Below are 24,885 nucleotides of genomic sequence, written 5' to 3'. Positions count from 1 at the left end.
ATCGAATTAACGTGCCTAGTGTGGACGCGCACACTCGACTTTATAATATCAGTTTTAAGAAACCGATTTTAGCTAATTCGATATTATCCCGTAGCGTAGACGTGGCCTTAGCATCTGAAGGCTGTTCAGTCTCCACAGTCCATTTGGTCCATTGTCCTTCTGCAGAGACTGCCAGCTGGGGAGCTGATGAGTGCCAGTTGCTGTAGTGATTTTGTGATGTGGACACCTGTCTGTTGAGAACCACCATCTATCTTCATGTGGGCCACCCAACACCTGCCAGATGATGATAGCTTTTGACTGGATTTGAATCATCCTTTGAAAAGAGTGAAGAATAAGTTATGTTGGGGCCTGTGTCTCCGAGGCGCATGGAGAAACCCCATTGACAGTTCTCTTCTCTCATTTTACAGAGACTGAAGGCCAGCCTGACGCACCAGGTTTCTTCCTCACTGAATGGCAACAGCATGGTTGTGGGGTCAGCAAGCACGATGGTGACCTCACGTCCAGAGCAGGGCCAGATACTTCTCCAGCACCCAGATGCACCTTCTCCAGCTCAGCCACAGGTCTGCTCCTTCTTAATCTTCGAAGATATGATGGCTTAAAGCAGTGGTTCTCAAACTTTTGTACTGGTGACCCCTTTCACCTAGCACGCCTCTGAGTGCGACCCCCTCCCCCATATAAATTAAAACACATTTTTATATATTTAACACCATTATAAATGCTGGAGGCAAAGCAGGATTTGGGGTGGAGACTGACAGCTCATGACTCCCCATGTAATAACCTCATGACCCCCGGAGGGGTCCCAGTCCCCAGTCTGAGAACCCCTGGCTTAAAGTGATGGTGGAGGAAACAAAGATACTGGGAGTTCTAATCTGTTAGGAAGGGTGGGGGGAATAACCTTATGAATCTGTCGCTGTCTGCTCAGACCCTATATACTTTCCAGTGTGCAGAGCTGTAGGGTTTTGAGGTGGGTTTTTTGGGGGTTGGGGTTTAATGTGTGTGAAACACTCCTTTTTGTAGTTACCATCACTGTCAAACAGTCCAAGTTAGACTTAGGCAACAGGCACAGTTATTTGATGTGTTCTGGAGTTTAGAAAAAGTGTTTTGCTGTCCTCTTTTTCCTTTTTAATTACTAGGGTTAAACACTCCCCTCTTAGGCAATCAACCCCACTTGCTCCTGCCAGCTAACCAAATGCCAGCCTTCCATCAGAATTGCCACCTGCTCCATCAGTTAGACAGGCTTCCAAAAGTTTAATATCCATATGCTGTCTGACAGTGAGTAGTGAAGTGTAACAGCTCTCTCACATTGTAGCTATGTAATTATAGAGCCGATGCAGTAGTGCTGAGACGACTGAGTCTGGGGTGATTTGTCCTTGTTGGTTTTTCCTTTGTTCCCTCAGAATACAGCAGGAGATTGCAGTGTTACAAAAGACACTCTTAAATGCCTGTAAGAATTTGTACAATGATGTTAGAGCACAGCTGAAGATCGGCTGTGTTATACAAAAGCCCACATTCCCTTGCAGAAGTGTCACGTATATCTGTAAAGATGGCTCTGTTGAGTTGTTTCCCTCTCACATTGTAACCTGTGGTAAATTCCAACAATATGAAGCTGAATAGTCCTTTTTAAAAAAAAACAAAAAAAAAAAAACAAACCCAAAAAAACCCACCAAAATTATTTTATTTTTTTATTTTTTGACTGAGGCAGATGCTAGGGGCTGAATTGTAGTGCTGATGGAAATAAGGATTAAACGAGATGTGCTCTGCAGGCTTCTCCCTCACAGTTCCTCCCTGGCCCCAGTTCCAACCAGCATTGCCTCCTGCTCATCCATAATACTAACTCCTCTCCTCACCATCTCACCCTCCCTGCTGTTCTACTCTTGAGGCTTCTGTCCTTGCAAATTGCGGTAGTGACTTTGTGGTCTGGACAAATATCTACTGAAAATCAGACTGAGGCCAATCAACTTCTTTCCACTTAATGGCCTGAGGTGGGATTTAAACTGTAGTCTTGCAAGAAAAGTGAGCATATTTAATCCACTGCAAGAACTACCATCTAGTTCCTCTCCAAAACCCAAAATAATCTAATATCCACCACTTGACTGGAGAGCTCCCCTGTATGTTAAAAATATTCAGATTATCCTGACACTGAGATAGTAGCTCAGAACTGAAACTTCATTGTGCATCTAGTACATATTGCCCATTCATCAACACATGTCACAAGATTCCGTGCTTGGGAGGAAGGATAAGGTGCGGGACTGAGAATCAGGGAAGCTGGGTCTCCATCACAGACTCCCACTGTGACCCTAAGCAAGTCATTTAATCTCTCTCCCTCACTCTCCCTGTCTGTAGAATAAGTCTCAACAAATCTGTTTGGACCAAATTCATTAATGTCCATAAAGTACCTTGAGAACACTGGAAGCTGTTCTGGAAAAACTGTTTTTTAGTTTCAGAATCAGCAGCTGACACATCCTACATCCTGACTCTGCCAGCCAGTTGGAATTTGCTCTGGACTCAGTACAATCAGTGTGGATAACTGTCTGGTTTAATTAAGCGTGTGTTTGTTTCAGTAATTCTCTTCTTTCTGTCCTAACTCCAGGTTTCCCCTGCTCAGCCCACACCTAGCACAGGTGGTCGGCGGAGACGCACGATGGATGAAGACCCGGATGAGCGCAGGCAGCGTTTCTTGGAGCGGAACCGTGCTGCAGCCTCTCGTTGCCGTCAGAAACGCAAGCTGTGGGTGTCTTCCCTGGAAAAGAAAGCAGAGGAGCTCACGACACAGAACATCCAGCTGAGTGTGAGTATGTAACCACGGAGGCCGAGCCCATCTGCCTGGCTGCATTGCGGCCTCCCCTCCAAGGAGGATGTTTTTACCATGGTGCAGAGGCACTGTGTGCTCTGGTGGTGGTCTTTAGTCTGTGAGAAACCAGAATCAAGTGACTTGGAAAGTTGCAGGGTTTTTTGTAACATGTTTATTTTTTCTGTACTTGATTCGCAAAGACTTGCGTATGTGCTTCTGGCAATGGAAACCAGTATTTGTACCATCAAGTCCTGGATAAGCCAAAAGTGTAAGAAAAGGAGTAGGTGGAATTTCATATCACCATTTCCAACCCCCTCTGCTTCATACAATACATAAGAGCTGCACACCCGGTCTTGCTCTGAAAAGGTTGGAGGGGGTAAGGGAGAATCCAGCATTGTGCCCTGCCACTCATCCTCTCAAGACTGCACCCTGGAACATTCAGCTGCTCCAGCCACAGAAGATAGGCACCAGGAAGCTGCTGTATCCTAGCTGAAACCTCTCCCCCAGCTTGGAAAGAGCTGTCAGCTGGCACAAATTCAGCGTAACTGGCTTCTGCTCTGTTCTCTGCCGCTTGGGACTAGAACCATGGGTAAGCAAAGAGAGAGCTCTAACTAGCTCCCTAACAGCCTCTCTCCTGCTGTGCCAAGCAGAACTATGCGTAATTCCCTTCCCATCGCAATTAGTCCCCTTGTTAATGCTCTCAGCAGACAGACCGAGGACGGAAAGGATTCTGAAGACTGAACTCACGTCCGGTGTGGGCTGTTTCCCCCACTAGCTTTCAGTGACTCATGCAGTGTGCTTCAATAGCACTAATTACGATATCTTCATTCTCTTTGTCACACTCTCTGGAGTGGCTCAAACCTGTGAGTGCCTGTCACAAAGCAGACTGTCAGAAACAGAGTAGATACCCCAAGTTGGTGGTATGTTCTATAATTAGATTTCACCAAACCAGTAACAAATGTGGACTCCTGGATCACTCTACCAGTCTTACCATGGAGTCACAGACCAACTTAGACTCTCCGGACTATTTTGCCACTCAGACAAACGGAACATTGTGATAATGGTCACTTAAACCAAAAATCACACCACATCAGGTTGCTCCAGTCCCAAGAGACAGCCACTTACCCCAGATCAGCTGGTACTCTGGATCTTACACCAAAGACAACCCTGGCACTGGCAACCAATAGTAAATTAACTAAAGGTTTATTAGCTAAGAAAAAAGAATGAGAGTTATTGAATAAAGCAGTTAAAATATCTGTCCAGGGGAATCACAGTTTGTAACTCCGAATGGTGGCAGCTATACACTGAACTGCCAGTTTCCCAAAAGTCTTTCTAGGGTACTTATATCTCTGCTTTATATCTGGTACACTTCCCTGTCAGAGTCCAAAGATGCAGGAGCTTTCTTTGAATCCCTTCTTACAGCTTCTTCTCACAGAAAACAAGCTGTCAGTCTCTCTTCCCACGTGGGCTTTTCCGTTGATGACAGTGAGTGAGGAATGCACTTTGAGTCTCAGACCTCCAGTCATCACACACTATGGCCATTTGCTTTGTAATTACCACTTTTTCTGATAAAGTCCTTGATTAGCATTCCACAAGGCTGCTTTGATGTCTGATGAGTTATTTAGTTACAGCAGTGTTTACAATGTAAATGTTTGATCTTGCATCATAAGAGGATACAGATGAGAGAAAACAATGCACTTAACATCCCATTAGTTTTATGAAGTTTAAACACCCAAAACACGTATACATTTAACAATTGCTTTGATCTATACTAATACATAAGTGAATTGGCCTGAATACACTCTGACGTGACCTGGTTTGCCAGCGTCATGCTTGTCACAAGGTAATTGTAGAAACGGTTTTCCCTAGCCAAGTTCAAAGTGCAGTTGGCTGGGTTTTTCAGATACAAGGGGACAAATGTTAAGCACATTTCAAATTTCAATTACAAACATGTTCTCTGAAAAATTTTCAACTAATGGCTGAGAGTGAACCTGAAGTTTTTGAAAGCATGAACATTTTTTGTTTTGGTGTTGAAAGGGATGGAATTGGCTTCAGAATGGATCACTGCTTGCACCTTAATCATGGGGAGGTGACAGAAAGGAAGGATGCCCTATTGTTTACGGTGCAAACCTGGGACCTGGAATCAATTTCCTCCTCTGCTACAGACTTTCTATTGTGACCTTGGGCATGTCACTTAGTCTCTTTGTCTCAGCTCACCACCTATTAAATGGGAGCCATAGTAAGTACTTTAGATGGATAGATGTAGGTCTGAACAACCTCCACCCAAGTATATAACAGGCTGACACCTACAGACTCCTCCATGTTAAAGGTAAGAGTAGCTGTCATGTTCTGAACAACTTGAGGTGGGCCTTGGGATCTTGTTTTGTTGCCCTTGATATACCAAAGAACAGACGTCCCTGATATGGTTTTACTCTGTGTAGCTGCTCATGGTCAGTCCTCATTAATGGTCGTCATAGAAAGATGTTTTGGCCTTCAGAGAGAGATGCCACTTGAATTTTTAGCTTTCCATCAGGGTCACCAGAATATTGCATTGACTCTTATTGTTAGCATTTCTTCCATTGACGGTGGTGGCAGGCGCATATGGACTAACTTATATCTGGAACTTGGGATTTCTCGGTAAGGTACAGGTCTGTAAGAGGACAACCTTGCAAAGCGTGTTTTGTATGCACACTCACTCGCACACACGCAACTTTTTATTAAGGTGTTAATTTGTGATGACCAGAGTCTGTAGACCTCAAATGACACAAGAGTTTGGTGGTAAACTTTGAAGCGTCTACATGTTAGTATTCTGCCATTGCTAAGAGATATTACTCCAAACACTTATGATCCCTATAAATGTTGTTTTCTTTACCTCAGAATGAAGTTACACTACTGAGGAATGAAGTTGCTCAACTTAAACAGCTACTGTTGGCTCACAAGGACTGCCCAGTCACTGCACTACAGAAAAAAACACAGGGGTATCTTGGTGAGTTGTGACTTGCCCAGTCGGCACTGTACTTTAGGGTACATCTGAGTAGAATTACGTGAACTTAGCGTTCCTGAAGGATGCTAGATTGACAGCCCTGTGGGCTGGTGTCTTTTCTGCAGAACCAGGTAAAGCACAAGCAGTGGCAATGCAGGCTTCTCCCGTGCTGTACCTTATCCCTGCACTGAAGCAAGCCACGTATAGGTGGTGACAGGGACGGTCTGCCCTGGGTTTCTCGGATGCTCTCAACAAGCTCTCCAATTAGTGTCAATTGTTGTGATGGTTCTTATGACGTGGGAGCCTGTCCATTAGAAGCTGGACTTAAAACAGACAACTCACTTGTGTAGGAACAATAATACTGGTAACATTCTGTCACTACCAATTTTGCTCCGAGACATTGTATTGCAGGCGATTAGTATCATGCTAATGACGTCAGTGTAAACGCTTTGATAATATAACGTATTTTTCCTTTTGTCAGTATGTTTCCCTGTAGCATGAAATATTCGACATGCATCCATCACTCAGACTCCCGTTTCTCCCACGAATCTGGTCCAGTGTTGTCCCAAACGCTAGGTGTCCTCCTTTATACTGCTCAGTGTTGGAAACTAACGCTGCTGTTTTAAGTGTAGGTGCAGTCGAAAAGTCCAGACTATATAAACGATATCATGGGGTTCCATATTCATGTTCTCTGCAATTCACGTCAAACTGGTTCAGTTTACAAGTGAGAAGACGTCTTTGTTTTAAACTGCCTGCCAGTAGAGAGACATGGTGGGTGAGGTAGCATCTTGTATTGGACCAGCTTCTGTTAATGAGAGAGACGAGCTTTCAAGCCTACACAGAGCTCTTCTTCACATCTGGAAAACATACTCAGTGTTACAGCTAAATACAAGGTGGAACAAATTGTTTAGCGTAAGGAGTTAGCATATATTTCAAGGAGACCATTCAAGGCAAAGTGGCCCATTACCACCCCTCCAGTCATAAGGAGTCATAGTTCTCGCTGTGACTGGAAGGGTGTTAGCAGGCCTCTTCTCCTTGAATGGATCATCTGTTCCATCTTGAGGGCATGTCTACACTACAAAATTAAATTGACCAAAATTACGTTGATGTACAGCCACCGCAGTAATTAAATTGCTTTTGCATGTCCACACTATGCTCCTTGTGTCGGGGTGTGTGTGTCCTCACTAGCGGCGCTTGCATCGGTGCTGAGTACAGTGCCTCATGGGTCGCTATCCCACTATGCAACTCGCCACATGTGAAACAGGGTGTTTTCGAAAGGGCTTGCAAAGCTTCATGGGGCAATCGAGTTGCGCTGGGATGACTGGTAACATGGTTTCAACATCCCATGATAAGAGTTTCCTCCATCCCATGATATCTGCATCCCACAATGTTTCACGCCTCTTTTCAAAAGCCCCACAAACCTGCACATCTGCTATCTCTGTGAGAAGCATGGATCCTGCACTGCTTTTCAGCATTGTGCTGACCATTATGAACACAATGCATCTGATCCTTCAGTATTTTCAGAGCCGCCAGAGGAGCTGTGAGGGATATAACAATGCCTTGCAGGCTGCCTTGCTGACGAACAAAGAAAGAAACAATTCAAGGTGGTTGTTGGCATTCACCGAGCAGTTGCCAGATGGTGGAGCGCTGGTTCTCGGCCCAAGAAACAAGCACCGGTTTGGGATGATGAGCAGTGACTGCAAAGCTTTTAGATGCTCAAGGCCACATTCATGGAATTGTGTCCCTAGCCCTCCAGCACAGCTACATTAAATGAGAGCCACGTTCACGGTGGAGAAGAAAGTGGCGATCGCTATATGGAAGCTGGTCACACCAGATTGCTACCCATCAGTCGGGAATCAATTTGGAGTTGGAAAATTTTAGCTATCTCACTCTTGAGTGTAATGGAGGCTGTCAGGGAAGAGGTCCTGCAAGTGTCTGGCTTCAGACCGGGTCCGTAGGCTACTAGCCTGTGTGCTGCAATGGTGCCTGCTGAAATATTTGCTTACTGGTGTGGGAAAGTGTCTTGCCGGGTAGAAGAAATAAGGCAGCCCCTGCCCCAGAAGCCTTCGGCTGAGGATTGCGGACTCTCTCCAGGAAAGTTTCCTCAAGTTCTCTATGCAGGATTCACAGGACATCCCAATGCACGTAAACAAACTGTTCCGCATGGCCCCTTCTGCCTAGCTGTCCAGGGGAATGAGAAGCAGGGAGGAACTCTGCCTCTGTTGGTTGTTTCACTACCTCTTCTAGCCTGTTTAAAAATTAGTAAATGAACAGATGGGTCTCTGCAATATCAAAGCAAACAGCTTACTTACCAGAGGTTCCTTCCCTGCTTCAGGCTCACCAGTGCTGGAGAGCAGGGACCGGCTCGACTGCTCCGGTGTTAGGTCCTGGCTTGCCATGCCACCGAATCCCGTCGTCTGTCTCTTATATTCCTCCTCCTCGTCCAACTTCTCACTGTGCACTGTGGGGGCCTTTGATTCCAGCTTCCCCAAAGTATCCACGGGGCTCTTGGGGGGAGTGGTGGGTCTTCCCCAAGGATGGCAGGCAGCTCCTTGTAGAAGCAGTGTGTCTGCAGCTCCACTCCAGAGTGACTCTTCGCCTTCTTTGCCTTCTGGTATGCCTGCTGCAGCTCCTTGATTTTCACGCAGCATTGCTGCGTGTCCCTGTTGTAGCCCTTCTCCCCCAAGCCCTCAGTGATCTGCCCATAGATATTGATGTTTCTATGGCTGGATCGGCGCTGTGTTTCCACAGACTCAGGAGATCCATCACGTCCTGTGTACTCCAGGCAGGAGCGCGTTTGCTGTGCGGAGCCGGCATGGGCAGTTGCTAGGTGAGCACTCTGTGCCGAGCAAACAGAAAATGGAATTTAAAATTTGTGGGGCTTTAAAAGAGGAGGAGCATGTACCTGCGTACCTGGCCACTGCACAGTGGAGTTAAAAATAGTGACAGAAGCTGTCACAATGGGGCATTGTGGGACACCTCTTGGAGGCCACTAAAGTTGACATAAGTAATGCAGTGTCTATGCTTTCACTGCATCAACCTAAGCACTATGCCTCTCTGTAGAGGTGCGGTTATTAGGTCAACGTAGCAGGCGAGTTACATCATCTGGAGCAAGGTTTTAGTGTTGACACTCGCAGAGTTAGGCCCGCCCAACCCAGACTCTGACGTGCTCCATGCTTCTGTGGCCCCAACCTCTCAGGAGCCAGCAGATTGGCTGCCCTTGCCCATGGAGGTAGGGCTGGAAAATTCCTCCCAGAGCCAACATGTGGGGCAGCCTTCCCACCTTCACGAGTGTGCCCTCCCCCCCCCCCCCCCCCACGTTAGCTAGTCCCAGTTGTCTCTGAGAATAGACCACGCCTGAGTAAGTTTTCCAGACCGGAAGAAGAGCTCTGCGGAAGATCAAAAGCTTGTGACTCTTACCAACAGAAATTAGTCCAATAAAAAATTATTACTTCACCCATCTTGTCTCTCTAATGTCCTGGGACCAACATGGCTACAACCATACGGCTTGCTTCACAGTAATTAGCCTGGGATCTAAAAAGCTAACTGGGTTTTCTGCCTCTTACATTTTCCCCACTAACAAAGATTTTGTACTCCTGGAATTTGTCTGACGGCTTATTGATGATGCTGAAGCCAGAGGGGCTCTGGCTGGCTATCCCCTAGCTACATCTGCTTGTGTCAGCCTTGTGAGAGTTGGAAACTTGTTTGGGTCGGTAAAATAAGGTGGAAGGTGCACAGATCAAATAGGAGAAGTAAGAAGGTGCCATGCCTTCATAGTCACACTTCTGACTCCCATCCCATTCTGAATCTCCAAAGCATTCCCCTCTGACGAAATGGAACACGCATATCTGCCTTGCAGGGCCCTGGCATAGCCAGTTTATTTTCAGTCATTACAGTGACTCACAGCTTGAGTAATGTGGTCGTGAAAGTCATCCCTATCCCCCAGCCTTTGCAGACAGGTGCTCTTTGTGTATAATGCAACATGATTTTTCCTGTTAGCTTCCAGAGTTTACAGTTCCTATTTTTATTCCTCAGTCAGTCTACTCCAGTAATAGGAATTCGACACACATCTGAATAATAAAAATGAAATTCACACCTCCCTACCCTATCGCCCTCCTCCCTGGCTGCCTTTTTTTATTATAAAGATTTATCACTGAGCATGTCCTTAAACAAAAATGCCAGATTCCCTTGATGGAATTACAGCTGCCTTATGTACAGTTGGGTTGTTTTATTTGTAATACCTTGTAAATCTCCTTTTTGAGATGCCAAACTCTTCTGTTGCTCTGCTCGACCCTCCCTCCTCACACCCAAATCACTTTTGAAATCTACTGTGCTAGCTGTATCTTTCGATAGGGTAGCTATGTCCTAGCCAGCACCTCACTTACAAGGGTGAGATGAAATGAGTTTGGGGAAGGGATACAGAGCAAAGTGAAAGGACCTAGTGGCAATCTGGATCTTAAAACACTCCCAGCTGTGCACAATGAGGCTGTAATTTCTTCTCTGGTTTCTGGTGACATGGGCTTTACGCACTTGGTGTGTTACAGGAATCCCATGTATCCAGCCATAGGTCAATACTTGCTGTTTCAAAGGATGATAACCACATCCTCTCCATAATTCATCAAACCAGCTGTTCAGGAGGGCATTTCCTCTGGACTTAGGCAGATAATGAATGAGCTTATACCCTCCCAAAGCATGAAGTTTGATCACCCTTACTGTAGCATGAAAGCAGTCACAAATCATCCTTTTTGTCTAGCACCCCTGCCCAGACACAGTGGGAGAGAAAACAAAGTTTGGACAAACGAATCTCTGTTGACCATTATACGACTGCAGAAGAAACTTGCTGGCTATGTCTTGTCCTCGCTTCATTGTCCACAGCTTCAAGTTACAGAAAAGTTTAGTGAGCAAGTGGTTTGTGATGAGGTCTAACTGATTTTAATGTTCTAGAGATCAATAAAGAGTAAACCAGAGAATTTATATAAAATTCAGAAAAACTGCTGTAACGGGTATGCTGTCAGCTTGTGAGGGTTTCTGTTACATACCTCTCTGTGTGTTCACCCAACAGATGGTAAGGACTCCGAAGGAACTGTTCAGTCTCTGGGCTAAATGGCCTCGAACCAAGTACTATACCAGGAAACAACATGTAGGAAAGTACATTTATTATAATGAGGACATAGCTGTATTATAGGAAAGTTAAGCTAGATCTATTGTCTGTGCTTTGATGTTAGCACCTTTTTGCTAAAGTTCTCTTTCTAACTCAAGGTTCTTTAAAATTTACCCTACTGCTTTTTGTATTTAAATGGGGTGGTCTAGCCAGATCCTAGTTTCGATCATTGTTTTCTGAATCCTTAGATTGTCCCTGCTTTTTTCAGGCAGCTTTTATTCTTTTTTACGTCCTGTCCTAGATAGTTGTGTTAGAACTGTTGCATGCTGTTAACAGCTGCTGCACCCCCTCTTAGAGGTGGATGCATATCAATGCTGGGTTAAATGGTTCCTGCGTATGGATCGGTGTATCCATTCCCAAAGTGCTTTGGGATCAGGCAGGTTGAAAGGCCTCCATATAAAAGTAAAGCATAGTGTCTGATTAACTCTCTCATCCAGGGATGCTTGGTAGAGTTGGTTTCACTTTCCACAGCCCAGTCTTGATGTCAGTAGCATCATGATGGGTTCCATTTCAATTACTATTTCTTTTTCTTTTTGAAAACAGAAAGCCCAAAGGAGAGCTCTGAGCCTACCGGTTCCCCTGCTCCTGTCATCCAGCACAGCTCCGTGACAGCATCCCCCAACGAGCTCAACGTCCGCTCTGCAGCTGAAGCTGTTGCCACTTCGGTCCTCACTCAGATGGCAAGCCAAAGGACAGAACTGAGCATGCCCGTACAGTGGCACGTCATTATGGCTCCACAGTCTCAGTCTGCTGGCAGATGATGTCACAAACCAGGTGACAAAGAACTAACCCATAAGAACTTGCAGTCCGAGAGACTGATCATAGCTAAGTCCCTGCTTAATGGGGGCAGATATGGATTTTTTTTTTTTTAAGTGAGTTAAGGGCAGCTATGGAAGCTTCTTTATACTGCATATCCTATACAGATCCTGGCCCAAAACCATTGTCGTGATCATCTGTCCATACAGGATGGCTTCAGATTGAGGGATTTCTTGATCCCTTAGTGATGGTCAATCAACTTGCAAAATCATCAGAACACAAAGAGCCTCATTTGATTGCATCTTGAAAGGTTCAATTTCAGGTATCAGTTACGTTAACACTAAACCTCCCCTGGCTTGTGGTTTCTCTTGGCATTATTGCTATTTTAAGTTTCACCTGTTAGCAAAGGAAAGTAGCTGTTGGGAGGCTGTGACATTTACTGGTGCTGTCACTTTATTTTTAACAGCTTGCTGCTTCCAATCATCTGTTTCCCCATCACTGCGTTAGCTGACCTGAAATGTTGCACCTTGGCCCAAAATACTGGCCGAGTTTTCCACTCGGGCTATTGAGATTCAAAAGGCTGAGGATAATGGGCTTCTTAACTCCATGGGATTAACTTCCCTGACACCAAAGCTTTCTGGTTCTGAAGCAAGCCTGGCACCTCTAATTCACATGCAGTTAACCATCATTAACTGCTGTAACTTGTGGGGTTTTTAAATATGTCTTCGCAGTCACTGGTGCAGCAGTAGGAACTGTGAACATTTCACGTGCTTCTCTCTTAATTGACGCCATAGCTGCTAATGATGCAGGTACCTTCTTCAGAAAAGGGCCTGCTTATAAATCTTCCGTACAACAGAAAAGCAGCACCAAGCTGCAGTCTGCCAGGACTGCGTGCAAAGCTGCTCTGTGTGAAGCATGAAAGGATGAGCTGGGGCAGATGGATATAATGCGAGTCCTGGAATTAACCGGCTACAAAATCCACCGCCCATCTCAACAAGTCACGAATTTAACAAACAAACCCCACACATGTCAAAGGATTATCTCCCGTACGTTTAACCTGATGACATTATGAAGTGGTGGCCTTGAACGAAGGGAGGTGGACGCATATCCCACTTGCCTGGCCTTTTACCTCTTTTAATGGTTTTCTTCTGCTCCTGGTAGTGGTATATCTATTGCTTTTCCTCAAGAGCAAATGTAGTACTTCTAGAGCTTCCAGGTTCATGGGGTAGATTTAAAATCAGCTGTGACATTTTAAAGGCGCTTGGAATTGTCTGCTTATTGCCAAAGTGAGTGTGTGTGTGTGTGTGTACTTTCTTTAGGTTGTCATTGACCTTTTGCTTGCTGGGTAGTAGTTGGAGATTTGAATTTGTATTTTGGGAGCCAGAAAGGGGTGCTGTGTGAATTTGTACTACAGCAAACCCATCAGTCGGTGAAACTCTCAGCACTTCATCGTTCTTTCCATCTTTAAAGATGCTTTTCCTTCAGTTGAGCTCTTCAACGTCTTCACCCTGAGCTTCCAGGCCACCTCAAATCGCACTTGCCACTTTGGACCTGAGATAGTTTGACTGAGTCAGTAGTTTGGCTTACCTAGACTTGGAATATTTGCCAGGGACAGCAATATCCAAAGCAAAATCTGAGCATGTAGAATTTGATCCACCCATCCCCAGATAGAGGGAAATTCCATTTATTTCTTTTTTAATTAGGGATCTCTTCTCCCCCTTTTCTCCCTCAGGTTTCTCCAGGCCTCTCTGCCAGATTGTCTAATGTATTTCATGGTCCTCGTTGTGTCTCAATACACTGCCACCATGTGTTTGTCTCACTCTGTCGCACACACGCTCACACACAATCATTCCTGAGATTTTGTGTTTCTTTGCCCTCTCAAGACTCTGGAGCCAGCAGCTCTTGCATCTCTATTTAGAACCTGTGTGTAGTTACTGCAAGAGGCATTCCAGATCAGGCACTTCATTCTTTTCCCTTAAAGCTGTTTATATAGAGAATTTTCGTATAGGAAAGTGCTTTGAGTATAACTGTACCAACAGGGTGTCTGTTTCCTTGATGACAAAGAGCTATACCATCAGCAGGGTTTTCAGGATCTTGTGAGGATAATGCAACCAAGGAAATGGTTTATAAAGTCTAACGGCCTGATTGGACAAGACACGGGGCCTTTATTTGGCTAAGAATCCAAGACAGAAAAGGCTCGTGGCCATGTTGTCAGAGGTCTAATACGACAGCAGAGAATCTGTTTGTAACTATGACTAGTTTAGTCTCTTGCAGACACATCACTGTCTTGTAAGGAATAGGGTGCATAGCTCGGACAGATTCATTAGAATAGCTGGATTCATATGTGTGGTTCAAGAGGCCCAAACAGCATTTACATGATAACTGATCATACTCCACTTCCGGCCTGCAGGCTAACATTAGTGTCTCAAAGCTAGTGGATGTTTAACAAGAAGTAAGGGAAGCCCATTTTAACACCAGCACCAGTGCATGTTGAGACAGCACCACTGGGTAAATACTGCCTGTCAGTAGCCTTACCACATGCATAAAGCAGCGTTCAAATACCTTCGTTGTTAAGAGGCTGGCAGCTCAAGGATACAGCTGCACAATAGACTGTACAGGGGGATGGGGTGGTAAATACAGCTTGAGTTGGACAGGTGTGAAAGGCTTTAACTGAAAGTGAATTTGCTTTGGTGCTTACAAACCATATTAATTTCCGTGGAGACTTGTACAAGGGACCATTTTTTGGTCCGTGGAAAGCAACACACATGTGCACATATGTGTGTTTGCACAGGTGTCTTGGAATTGTTTCTTTCCTTCTTCCTGCTGCTCGAATTTAGTCGGAACTGAAACAATACCATGTGACTTAGGTGACCAGTCACGTTTCAAACAGGGAGTAATCAAAGGCATAGTAGAATGGAATAGCTTCCCAGCACTGCATAAGCTGGAGTGGATTTGTGTAACGAGTTTGAAAGCTTCAGATTGCAAACAGACTTGTAAAAATCAGTCCATTGAGCAAAAACAGACAATGTTTTTTTTTTAACGGATTCTGTTCTAAATAGATCACTCTGCTACAGCCACGACTAAGGGTCTGTCTGCCCAGTAGAAACTGCACATGGGCTAGCTGAATCCAGCTATTCAAGACAGCAAGCCGGCTATGTACCCAGGGTCCATGCTGGGCTTGTGCTCCCCTGAGCTGCAGCTCAGACCGTGTTGTGTTCACTGCTACTCTTACCCGTGCTAGCTGGATTAAAGCTAGCTCAGGTAAACTAGCCCGTGCACGGCTTTTGCTGTGTAGACAGACCCTAAATTGCTGATTCTTCTCTTCCCAGCACCTGTCTTTGTAATGGGAGGGGCTTAAGAGGTTCAGAAAACAGGAAGATGCTTGAAGTGGAAAAACGCAACAAGTGTCAGTGTAATGGACTCTGGTCCCTGCTCGCTGCTGGCCCCTTGTGGTCAGTTGTGGTGGTGTAAGATCCTCCATCTTAATTCTTCCTTCCTAGAACTTCTTCCTGTAAGTTCAAAACAGGCTTTGTATTGCAAAACAGCCCTTTTTTCAACAGAAAATCCCCCAAATAAGGAAAACACCTCAGGCCTCTGGTCCCATTCTTGTTCCTTCTTAAAAGGACCAGTCATCCAGACACACAACAACCCAGTCAAGGGTATTTCCCACATGCCTTGGTCTCTGACAGTCTGAACTGTGGGGTTGCTTCTCTCTGGGGTCTGGAGGCAGACCAAGGGATTTGGCCGCATTCAGGTAGCTATGGGTAATGGGTGATTTTGCTGTAGATTCTGACTCAAGGGGTTTGAGTGAGCAGGAGAAAGCAGAAGAATTATAGGTACTATAGTCTTTAGTCACTACAGCTGTAACTACAGCAACCATCGTATTCGTTACCAAAATGGTGTTTAACTGATTGAGAGGTGTGTGTACTTGCTCCCTGGGACAGTACAGCATTAGTGTAAAATCTGGCTGCTTTTTGCTCTCCTTACTTAACCGCCGGAGATCAAAAATTACACAAGTCTGCGATCTGGGGGTTGCTACCAGATCCTGCCAGAAAACTACGGCTGGCCAGACAGAGCAGTGACTATCAGGGGCTGAGACCTCCATGCCCTACTGGGTGCTAGAAACATACAGTGTACCCACGGAATATTTCCTGCCCTGACAGATCACCAGATATCAGACCTTAAAATCTTGTCCTTCTGATTACCATCTTGTTCCCCACCCACTTCAGTTCTGACATGGTTTGTGTGTATGCTCTGTTGAACATACAGAGCTATAAACTAATGCTTTCTACCATCTGGAAGCAGCCGGGAATTCCATCTTTCAGATGGTGTGTAAAGCATTAATCTTTATGGGGGTTCATGAGCAGCTACTAAACATCCAGCCAGAACTGGAAGTTTAGAGGAGGGGAAAGCAAGATGATGATTTGTGTGACATGATTTTAAATGTACACTGTCAAGTTAAATCACACTTCAGTCTGACAGTTTTTACCTCCTCTTTATAGGCGATGCCTAAGATTGCTAGCAGTTGGAGATAAAAAAATAATTATTTGTAAACTCCCCCCCCCTGTTTATTTACTCTGCATATTTGGTAATATCTTAGTCATGTTTCAGTATTTCTCCTCTGTCACTTAGTCAGTTCCCCTGTATGTTTGAGTCATTAGTGTGTTAAAGGGAGAAACGTCTTGGAAAAATAGGAAAATGTGCCTGTAAAACTGCAAAAGTTGGCAAGAGTGCTCAGGAGACATGTAGACCAGAAACTGCTTTTAATGGTAATTGACTGGATTTCAAGCTGACTGTTTCCCCTTGAAGTGCTTTTCACTGAACGTGCAAAACCAGTGTTCAGTGTTTTAAAATATCTGTATGTATTTAAATAGAAAACTCAGTAGTTTCATAGAAGAGGTGGAAGTGAGTTTAATCTCCAGCTGTTTTTCTGTCTCCCAGCAGAATCTGAGCATGTCTGAGTCCCAGGTTGCTGAAGACAAACAGTTTCTCTTTCTGTGTTCAAAATAGATACATGGACATGAAACTTTCTCCAGCTTCCTTCATGGGGCCTAGAGAGCTCCTTGGTAATGACCTTAGCACTCAGATGTCCTCTCTGACTTCCCTGGGTGAAGGAAATGCAGTGACGAGACAAAATTCTAACTTTGGCACCTTTGAGATGTTCTGCAGAACAAGCTCAAGATAGCAAACGTATTGAAAATAACTTCAGTACTTTAGGTAACACCTGTATTTCTAGGTCCAAAATCTTAGAACCTGCTACTTCTGGAAATACTGGAGGAGCAGTACAAATGCTGTCAGGACCAGTAACTCCATCCTCCATCTCCCTCAGCACGGTTCCTGGATCAGTGATCAGAATAAAACATATTCTGTTCCCACTCAGTGTCCATTTCAGCTAAGGCTTGCCACTGAATGAATGTATTGCTAGAGCAGCTCCAGATTTGGTGGTTCCCCACAACTACACAGCTAGCTTAATAGTATACAAGAGAGCTTAGCTTTCACTGACAAGCTGATCTTTGCCTGGCCTTATTAAAAAGGACAGATTTAGAAGAAGTAAACAGGAGTTTCAGATGTGTAAATGTCGGAGATCCACTTCATTATGGGGCACACGCCTGCCTGGTGCTACCTTGTGAAAAGCAATCATGGCTATGCAAAATCTTTTAAATAGGTTAAAGGTTTTTGGGTTGTTTTTTTTTTTTTTGAAAGTATTTCATTTTAATCTCCCCAATCTTAATTTTAATATCAGCCCATCCCTTCCCTCCCAAGTCCCTTGCTGTGAGCTAGCCTGAATGTAAATAGGGTGGGAGCTGTTTCTCATCCATTTTGAAGCAGACGCATCTATACAGAATGTTCTCATCTATCCCACTTCACGTAGAGGGCCTAATCCTCGGAGATGCCAAGAGCACTCCTCTCCCATTGAAACCAGGAAGAGCTATGGCTGCTAAATATCTTGCAGGAAGCATCACTGGATTGAGGCCCATAAGTGAGAGATGCTACCAAAAAGCCCTACTAGCTCCAGTCCCCTGTGGCAAAATCCTTTGCTGTTTTCTTACCAAAATGAAGTGGTGCAGTGCATTGCATGCAGACAGCACTTCCTGATCCGTTCTTACCACATAGGAAGGATGTCCATCTGCGAGTCGTCTGTCAAGCAAACGAGTAATTGTGCTTTTAACCAGATTAGTCACCTGTATGGGAGTTATCAGGGTGGTAACCTAGGGAGAGGATGGGCTCTGGAGAGTTGCAACAGATGCAAAAAAAACCAGAAGATAACAACATTATCGGATTTCAGATTTGTTGGTTTCAATGGACAACTACTTTGGTGCTAAGATTTGAATTTTAGGGGCCCTGTTTTTCCACTGGGGCCTCATTTAATCGCAACTGCATGGATTTGCTCATGCAAATAGACTAGCTGTGCTCGAGTAAATAAATACTGCAGACATAGAGGAGGCCTTCTGAAAAGATGTGGCCCGTGTGAAGTTCTGTCCTGTAGCCAAGCAGCGTTTACAGCCCCTGAGGAGCCTTTATATCATGAGGAATATAATTCACTGACTGTTGAATGTGTGTTTAGAACAATTATGAAACCAGTTGCTGGGTTATTCCTTTAAATCACCAGCTTTTCCGTAATTGCATCTTTTCCTAGAGATGATTTCCAGTTAATCTGTATGTAAAATTACTGATCGCTGTCCAGGCAGGCCTGTCTTCTTGTGGCTTTGTGATCATCCTTGAGGGTTGTACATGTTGGGAATTTCTTTCCAAATCTATAGATGGGGGGTGCTCTTTTTTATCCCATTTTTCTGTGCTGGTGCAGTTACCCACATAAAGGCTGCACATCCTCATGGACTTGTTCGGTGACAGCTGCTTTTTCAACCTATAGTGAAGAACTTTTTTCAGAAAGCAAAACAATAGGTTCCTGAATAGGTGGCAATATCCACAGATAGCTCAAACTCCACATAGTCCGCAGACTTGCTGCGCATAGGAGTTCTTTTGTCCTCCTAGTCCCCAGGCTTTTCAGGCAGCCTTCCCAATATCATCGTAGTGCTTGGAGTTAGCTAAAGTGAGTTACTCTGTCCATCCCTGTTGCTTGAGAAGATCTTCAGCGATTAGTTGTCTTAGGCAAAAGGGGGCCGTGACTAATGCCATTTGCAATTAATTGACTGCCCACACCTACTTTTCATTAAAATTTCTCCTCCTGGGAATGACACAGAATGTTTTGTGATCTTTGGCCCTTATATGTGGCCTACTTCGCAGTGGGAAAATGATCCCCTTCTGGCTTATTTCACGAGGCCAGGAAAAATATTTCAGTGTTCAAAGTACATTTAAGTTCTTATTGAGCAAGGACTAAGCACTAGTTGTAGGATCATACTCATTCAGAGTGATGTTTTTTAATCAGTTAGTGTTTACCACTGTTATAATAGAAAAAAGTAATTTATTATTTAATTAGAGGCAATTATGATAGACGTGCATTTCTTTCCCTGCAACATCAGAATGTCGAACCCCATGACATTCTCAGCAAGAATCTAGCCTGGGTCCTCAGGGGCTCATAGCAGAGAGAAACTAATTTTCTCCTTTTGTTCTCCCATCCAATTAAGACTAAAAAGATTGGATCTCTCTGTATACCTCTTGAATTCCACTCTTGCTTTTTGATAAAATTAGGTGTGGAGGAGAACCTCAACCAAAGCATTGGTGTTGCCTCTTCCTTGTCGCTGTGGCTTGACAACACCCTGATTGGTACAAAATAAATTTTTTTTAGAAATCTAAAGTAAGCAGCATAACAAAACGGGGCTCTTGACAGAGCTCTTGGATGTGAGAGCAGCTGGCACTAATTCCTTGCCTTCGTTGTGGCTTTTCTCTCACCTTTGTCATGGCCTGCTATATTTTCATAGGACACATACCTGGGGTAGTTAGGGTGACCAGATGTCCGGATTTTATAGGGGCAGTCCAAATTTTTGGATCTCTTTCTTATCTAGGCTCCTATTACCCCCCGCCCCCCGTCCCGATTTTTCACATTTGCTGTCTGGTCACCCGAAGGGTAGTAATCTTGTACTCAAAAGCTCTTGTTACTATTAGGGTTGAGCATTAATGGTCGTGAAATGACTAGCACCTTTAAGAGCTCATCAGACAGAATTGTGGTGCCTATGCTTTAAGATTTCTTCTGGTTGCCAGCCAAAAGAGATGCAAGTTCGCTGGGAGGAGGGATGGGTTGAAGAACCAGGCAGGACTGGGTTATGAAATTTAGTAAGTCCTGTGCTCTGTGGGTCTGCAGCCAAGTACAAAGAAAAATCCCCACTTTTCTGCTCAGCTGATGTCCTTTGACTCCTGTATTAGCAAGTTCAGGGCAGTAACTGGGAGGTCTTGACTCATCAACACTATGCTGGTGAAGGATTTAATTTCCTAGTACTTTTGACTTAAATATATCATCCAGATTGTGCTGCAGTTCCCTGGGAGCTGGAGCACTTTGCTGGTCTCATTCCAAAAGGCAATTTATTGTAGGAGCTCGGTGGACTAGGGAACTGCATGGTGAGAAAGCTGTGGGTTTTGTGGGTTAACCTCTGTGATTGTGGAACTCTGGCCGCATGGAGTAGCCTATTTTGTAACAGATTTTTTTTTTTTTTTTTGACAAAGATCCGCCGTCTCTCTGGGAGAGGAGGGGAGAATGGAGTTCACTTTTGTGTTATAAAATCAGGTGGGCCTCTTACCCAGTTTTACAGTTGGTGGATAAAGTACCCAGAACTCCTGTGACTTGATTAGGGGACACAGTGAGCCCAGGATGCTCCTGAATCCTCTAGTCCCATGCTGTAACCACTAGTCAATGTGATTTTCCAATTTGCTGGGGGTGCTGTTAACTACCCCATTAAGCAGGTGCTCAATTCCTGCCCTGAGCTGACTGTTGTCATCCACCTCCAATCCAGAGTTCTTAAATTCACCCTGCTGCTCCCACTCCGTGACCTGAACCACTTTCTTTTAAGCTTTTCTCCAGCAGGAGATCTAGGATAATATTTCTGCATTAAACATGCATTTTCTATTTATGAGACGCGGCACCAGGAGAACTCAGGATAGGAGAGTCCTGAGGCAGGATGGGTAGTTATGTGAAGCGTTTCCTTTTTCCACCCATAACCCATTGTTTACCCAAATGAGATGTGAGGAACTCTCTAAGCCAACCCACCCACACATGTGGGTTTCTTACACATTAGACACAAGCCTTAGACTCCTTTTGACAGTCTGGCCTAGCTTCAGACAAGAAACATCTGAAAACATAAGTGTCCTTAGTGAGGAACTTGAACATCAAACTTTCTGAGCTCTGTTCTGAATCTCGAAGCTGCGGCTTTAGAGCAGGTTTTGCCTTTGTCAGAACAAGTTCTCCTTTGCGCCACTCGAATCATTGTCTGTTCATACAGCCCGTATATCCATATCCCCTCAGTTCCAGGCATCTGAGTAAAAGGAAAACCTGAGGGATGTAGGGTACGGGGTGTTCCTTTTACAGCCCATATTGACAAAGATGGGTGAGGTCATATTTTTTTATTGGACCAATATCTGTTGGTAAGGAAGACAAGCTTTCAAGCAGAGCTCTTCTTCAGGTCTGGGGTATCTCTCACCGACAGAAGCTGGTCCTGTAAAAGATATTCCCTCACCTACCTTACCTCTCGTGGCCTGGGACCGACCAGGCTACAACAACAAAGGTTCGATTAAGCAGGCCTGGCATTGGACTCACTTGTGAGATTTGCTTATTGGCAGACCTACAGGCTAGACATCAATCCCCCTGAAACTTAATCATATAGCATTACCTAGTGCACCTTGGTTGCAGCCCCAGTTATGCGCGACGCAAATGAAGGGGTCCTTTATTTTGCATTATGTCTGATTGGTTAAATTCCAGCCCAGCAGTAGATGTATAAGGTGCTTCTGTGTCAGAGACAGACTGAATGTGCAGTGAGGTGTCAGCAGTGTTAGAGGTTTCATTGAGATTTGAAGCTCTGGTGGCTCTAAATCCACATTTCCAGTTGGGACCTTGATGCCTTGGCTGTTTCTGGCTGCTGCTTTGGTGCCCTCTACTGGAATCTGTCGCACTGTACAGGCTGAGGCCTTAGAAAGCCGACCCCGCATCATTTCTGCGTGTGGAAGGGCTACTTTGTTCAATGTAACAGCTGGCACTGATGCATAGAATTTCACTTTGATTCTAGTCTCCTTAGTCAGGGCTGTGCCCTGAGCGCTTCCGCTTTGGCACCTTCGTTCAGGTGTCTTGATTTCCAGTTTTGGTGCTATTTCTGAAACACAGAAGGGCTTCCCATACCAGAAACCTTGATTTCTCTACCCTCACCCCCTTGCCTCAAGCACCCAGATGGGACGTTATAGAGCAACAAGGAGAGGTGATTTTGTTCAAACAGGGCAACAACCCCTCTCTTCCTCCTAAAGCCAGTCTCCATCTGGGCATTTTATACCATGCTCCTCACCTTTTTTTAAATCTGATCTTTGAGACACTTCTCCACTGACTTTAAAGGTGCTAATGACTTGCATGGGTCCAGAGATGCTGCCGTCTGTACCCGTGGAATCTAGCACAAACACAACCATGGCGCTGTAACGAGAAGCTGGGTTTGTCCCCCGTGAGCCCTTTTCTCCTGTTAAGCATTGTGTGCTGTATACTGCAGGACTGAATCATTATCGTTGTGTTAAGAAGTCCCATCCCGGGAGTGCTGTAGAGTTTCGGCTCGCCATATGTTATGCATTTGTTGTGCTGTATTGCTTTTATTTTGGGAGGGGGTGGGGGACACGGGAGAAGGCGCTGTGGATGCTTTTGGGGTGGGGCAGATTCCCAGCACACCCTGTATCCATTAGCGACCGCGGCTGCAAAAAGCCAGCATCTTCTGTCTCAAAGCAGACTGTTATAATTGCAGAAAGGAGTTAAGGGAAGGGTATGTGGTAGGTAGCTATAGGTTGCCTTAGCTGTTTTCCACCTAAGGCACGGGGAGGGGAAGATGGTGCGCTGGAAATGGGAACTTATTTCCCACCCGGCATGGTCTGCTACAGATGGTACCTGACCAAGATAGGGGCTAGATGTTTGTTAGCTTTTTCTCGGGAACTCCAGGCTGATGCCAATAGTGGAGCCGGTTTCCGTTGCGCCGAGGTTTCTCATGCAGTCCGGCAGGGAGCCGCACTCTGCCCCCAAACTCAGTCCTGGTCTGCACTGCAGACTCCGGTTGACGCGAGGCAGCTTACGTTGACCTAACACTGTAAGCATCTACCCTAAAACACAGCGCCCGCTGATGTAACTCGCCCACTATGCCACCTTAATAACTCCACTTCTGTGAGCGGCGTAGCGCCTAGACTGATTCAGTGTCCGTGGAGACATTGTGTTGCTTCCATCGGCTGTTGCCGCCTTGCAGAAGCCACCCCACAACGCCCCACGCTGACAGTTAAATCGATGCAGGCACTCCTGGGGAGGATACACACTGCTGGCACAAGCAGCGTAGTGTGGATGTGCAAAAGCAGTGTAATTACTGCGGTGGCTGTAAGGCGAAGTACCTTAGGATGACTTAATTTTGTAGTGTAGACTTGCCCTGGGCATCTTTCAATCCTAATGGATTGGGAAAGGAATCACTTAATGAGTAATGGGAAGTAACGGTCCACCTGCCCCTCAGGCTCCAGGACCTGTTAATCACTCCCTTCCTGTGGGCCATTGCGAGACTGCCACTTGCTGCTTCTGCCATTTGCCACACAGTGCTGAGCTGCCGAAGCAACTCCGTGATACTTGACAGTCACAAGAAGCCTTCATTTTTTGTTTGTTTGATTTTTAAAAGGGCTGAGCCAGTTGACAGAGGTTCGCTGCAGTGGGGAAAATCCACTTGTGGGTTAAAATGGGGATGTGAAATTTTAACTTGAGAGATGGAGGCCGCAAGTTTTTATGGATCTGGAAACCTGGAGGATATGGGTTTGGCCCACTGGAGATCAGGGTAACCCAGATCCCTCCAAGTTCTAGACTGCCCAGAGCCAGAATTTTCATTTGAGCCCAACTAACTGAGGGACCTTCAGCCTCTGAAATAACATGGTAGCGATTTCACCTTTAAATCTGTTCCACTAGCTCTGCTCTAAAATTCAGTCAATCTTAAAACGTTTCACATAAATGAGGCAGGCCCCACCCTGGCCTCTGCTCCCCTCTCTCTTCTGCTGCAAATGGAAGGAGTGTTTTAGCCCAGGCCAAAGCTGCTCCACTGCCTTGGAAGAGAGAGCAGGTTATTTCTGATGCCTCCAGTAGCCTTGATTCTCATTAGCAAAGCCCGGGGCTTCAAGAAGACAGGTGTCGTGTGCAAGGCCTGCAAGACAGGTGACCTCTCCCTTCCGTCTCTGGGCTAGAGGCATCACGAAAGAAACAACCTTTGTCCACGGGCTCCTGCCAGTTGTCCTGGGTGCTCTGTGGGAGCAGGACGGCAGATCTTTGACACATGGCCTTCCAGGTCGAACAAAGTCTTGCTCTCTCCCCCACACCTCACAGCAGCCGCCCAAGGAACCAGGTCCTGGGATTTGCCTTCCCCCAGCACACAGAACCAGTTGTCATTTGCATGGGACTGCAGTGGTGGAAGAATCCACCTGACACCTGCCCTTCAACCAATAGCTGGCTGTTTTATATGGAGAGCTTTTACGATCAATAATGGAAGAAAATAAAAAAAAAAAACCCACAAAAATAAATCCCTGAAAAGCTTAACCACAAGAGTGTAGTATCTCTATAAAAGAAAATACCTATCTATGAATATATATATAGAAATATATCGACATATATCAACTTTCCTGAATGGAAGCGCAATTCCTTATGCAATGAAATTGTTTTTAGATGTATCCAAACCTGGACTCCCCGACCCTCCCTCCCTGCTACAGGTTTGTTGTACAATTTTTGACTTGCTCTGCCTTTCGCAACAAAGCTCGCGGAGGTGCAGGCAGGTCGCACTAGCAAATAAAAAAATGTTCTTCACCGAAGTGCTCCTGTGAGCAGGTCCTCACAATTTAGCATTAGCCTGTGCCATGGATTCCCGTTGACCTGTGTGTCCGCAGGGGCAGAGGAGAGTCGTGGCACAGCCCTGTGTTGTATTTTGCTGTTTAAAAACAAAATCCTGGCACTTATCAATTTGTTCCTTCAGCCACTGTTCTTACCAAACATATAATGTGCCTTTTATTTATGCTGCAAATATAACATTAAAATATTAACAAGGATAA

The 24,885-nt window shown here is 45.2% G+C and overlaps 1 protein-coding gene across 5 annotated transcripts in view; it reads left to right on the top strand.

Moving 5' to 3' along the window:
• ATF7 (activating transcription factor 7) overlaps positions 1-24,885 on the top strand; it is a 123,535-nt gene extending 98,650 nt beyond the window's left edge. For 4 of the 5 annotated variants that reach the window (XM_032786721.2, XM_032786725.2, XM_032786723.2 and 1 more), the window contains exons 9-12: positions 408-560; positions 2,591-2,788; positions 5,669-5,777; positions 11,479-24,885. In XM_032786721.2, the coding sequence (XP_032642612.1) occupies positions 408-560; positions 2,591-2,788; positions 5,669-5,777; positions 11,479-11,696 (678 nt within the window). In that variant the 3' untranslated portion in view covers positions 11,697-24,885. Of the gene's footprint in view, positions 1-407; positions 561-2,590; positions 2,789-5,668; positions 5,778-10,836; positions 11,445-11,478 lie in introns of those variants that run through there. The other variant, XM_075061054.1, reaches the window with a different exon arrangement.

The sequence above is a fragment of the Chelonoidis abingdonii genome, chromosome 26, assembly GCF_003597395.2.
Source record: "Chelonoidis abingdonii isolate Lonesome George chromosome 26, CheloAbing_2.0, whole genome shotgun sequence".
Lineage (NCBI taxonomy): Eukaryota > Metazoa > Chordata > Testudines > Testudinidae > Chelonoidis > Chelonoidis abingdonii.
Note: the sequence above shows the minus strand (reverse complement) of the source record. Positions and strands in the feature narration are given on the sequence as shown.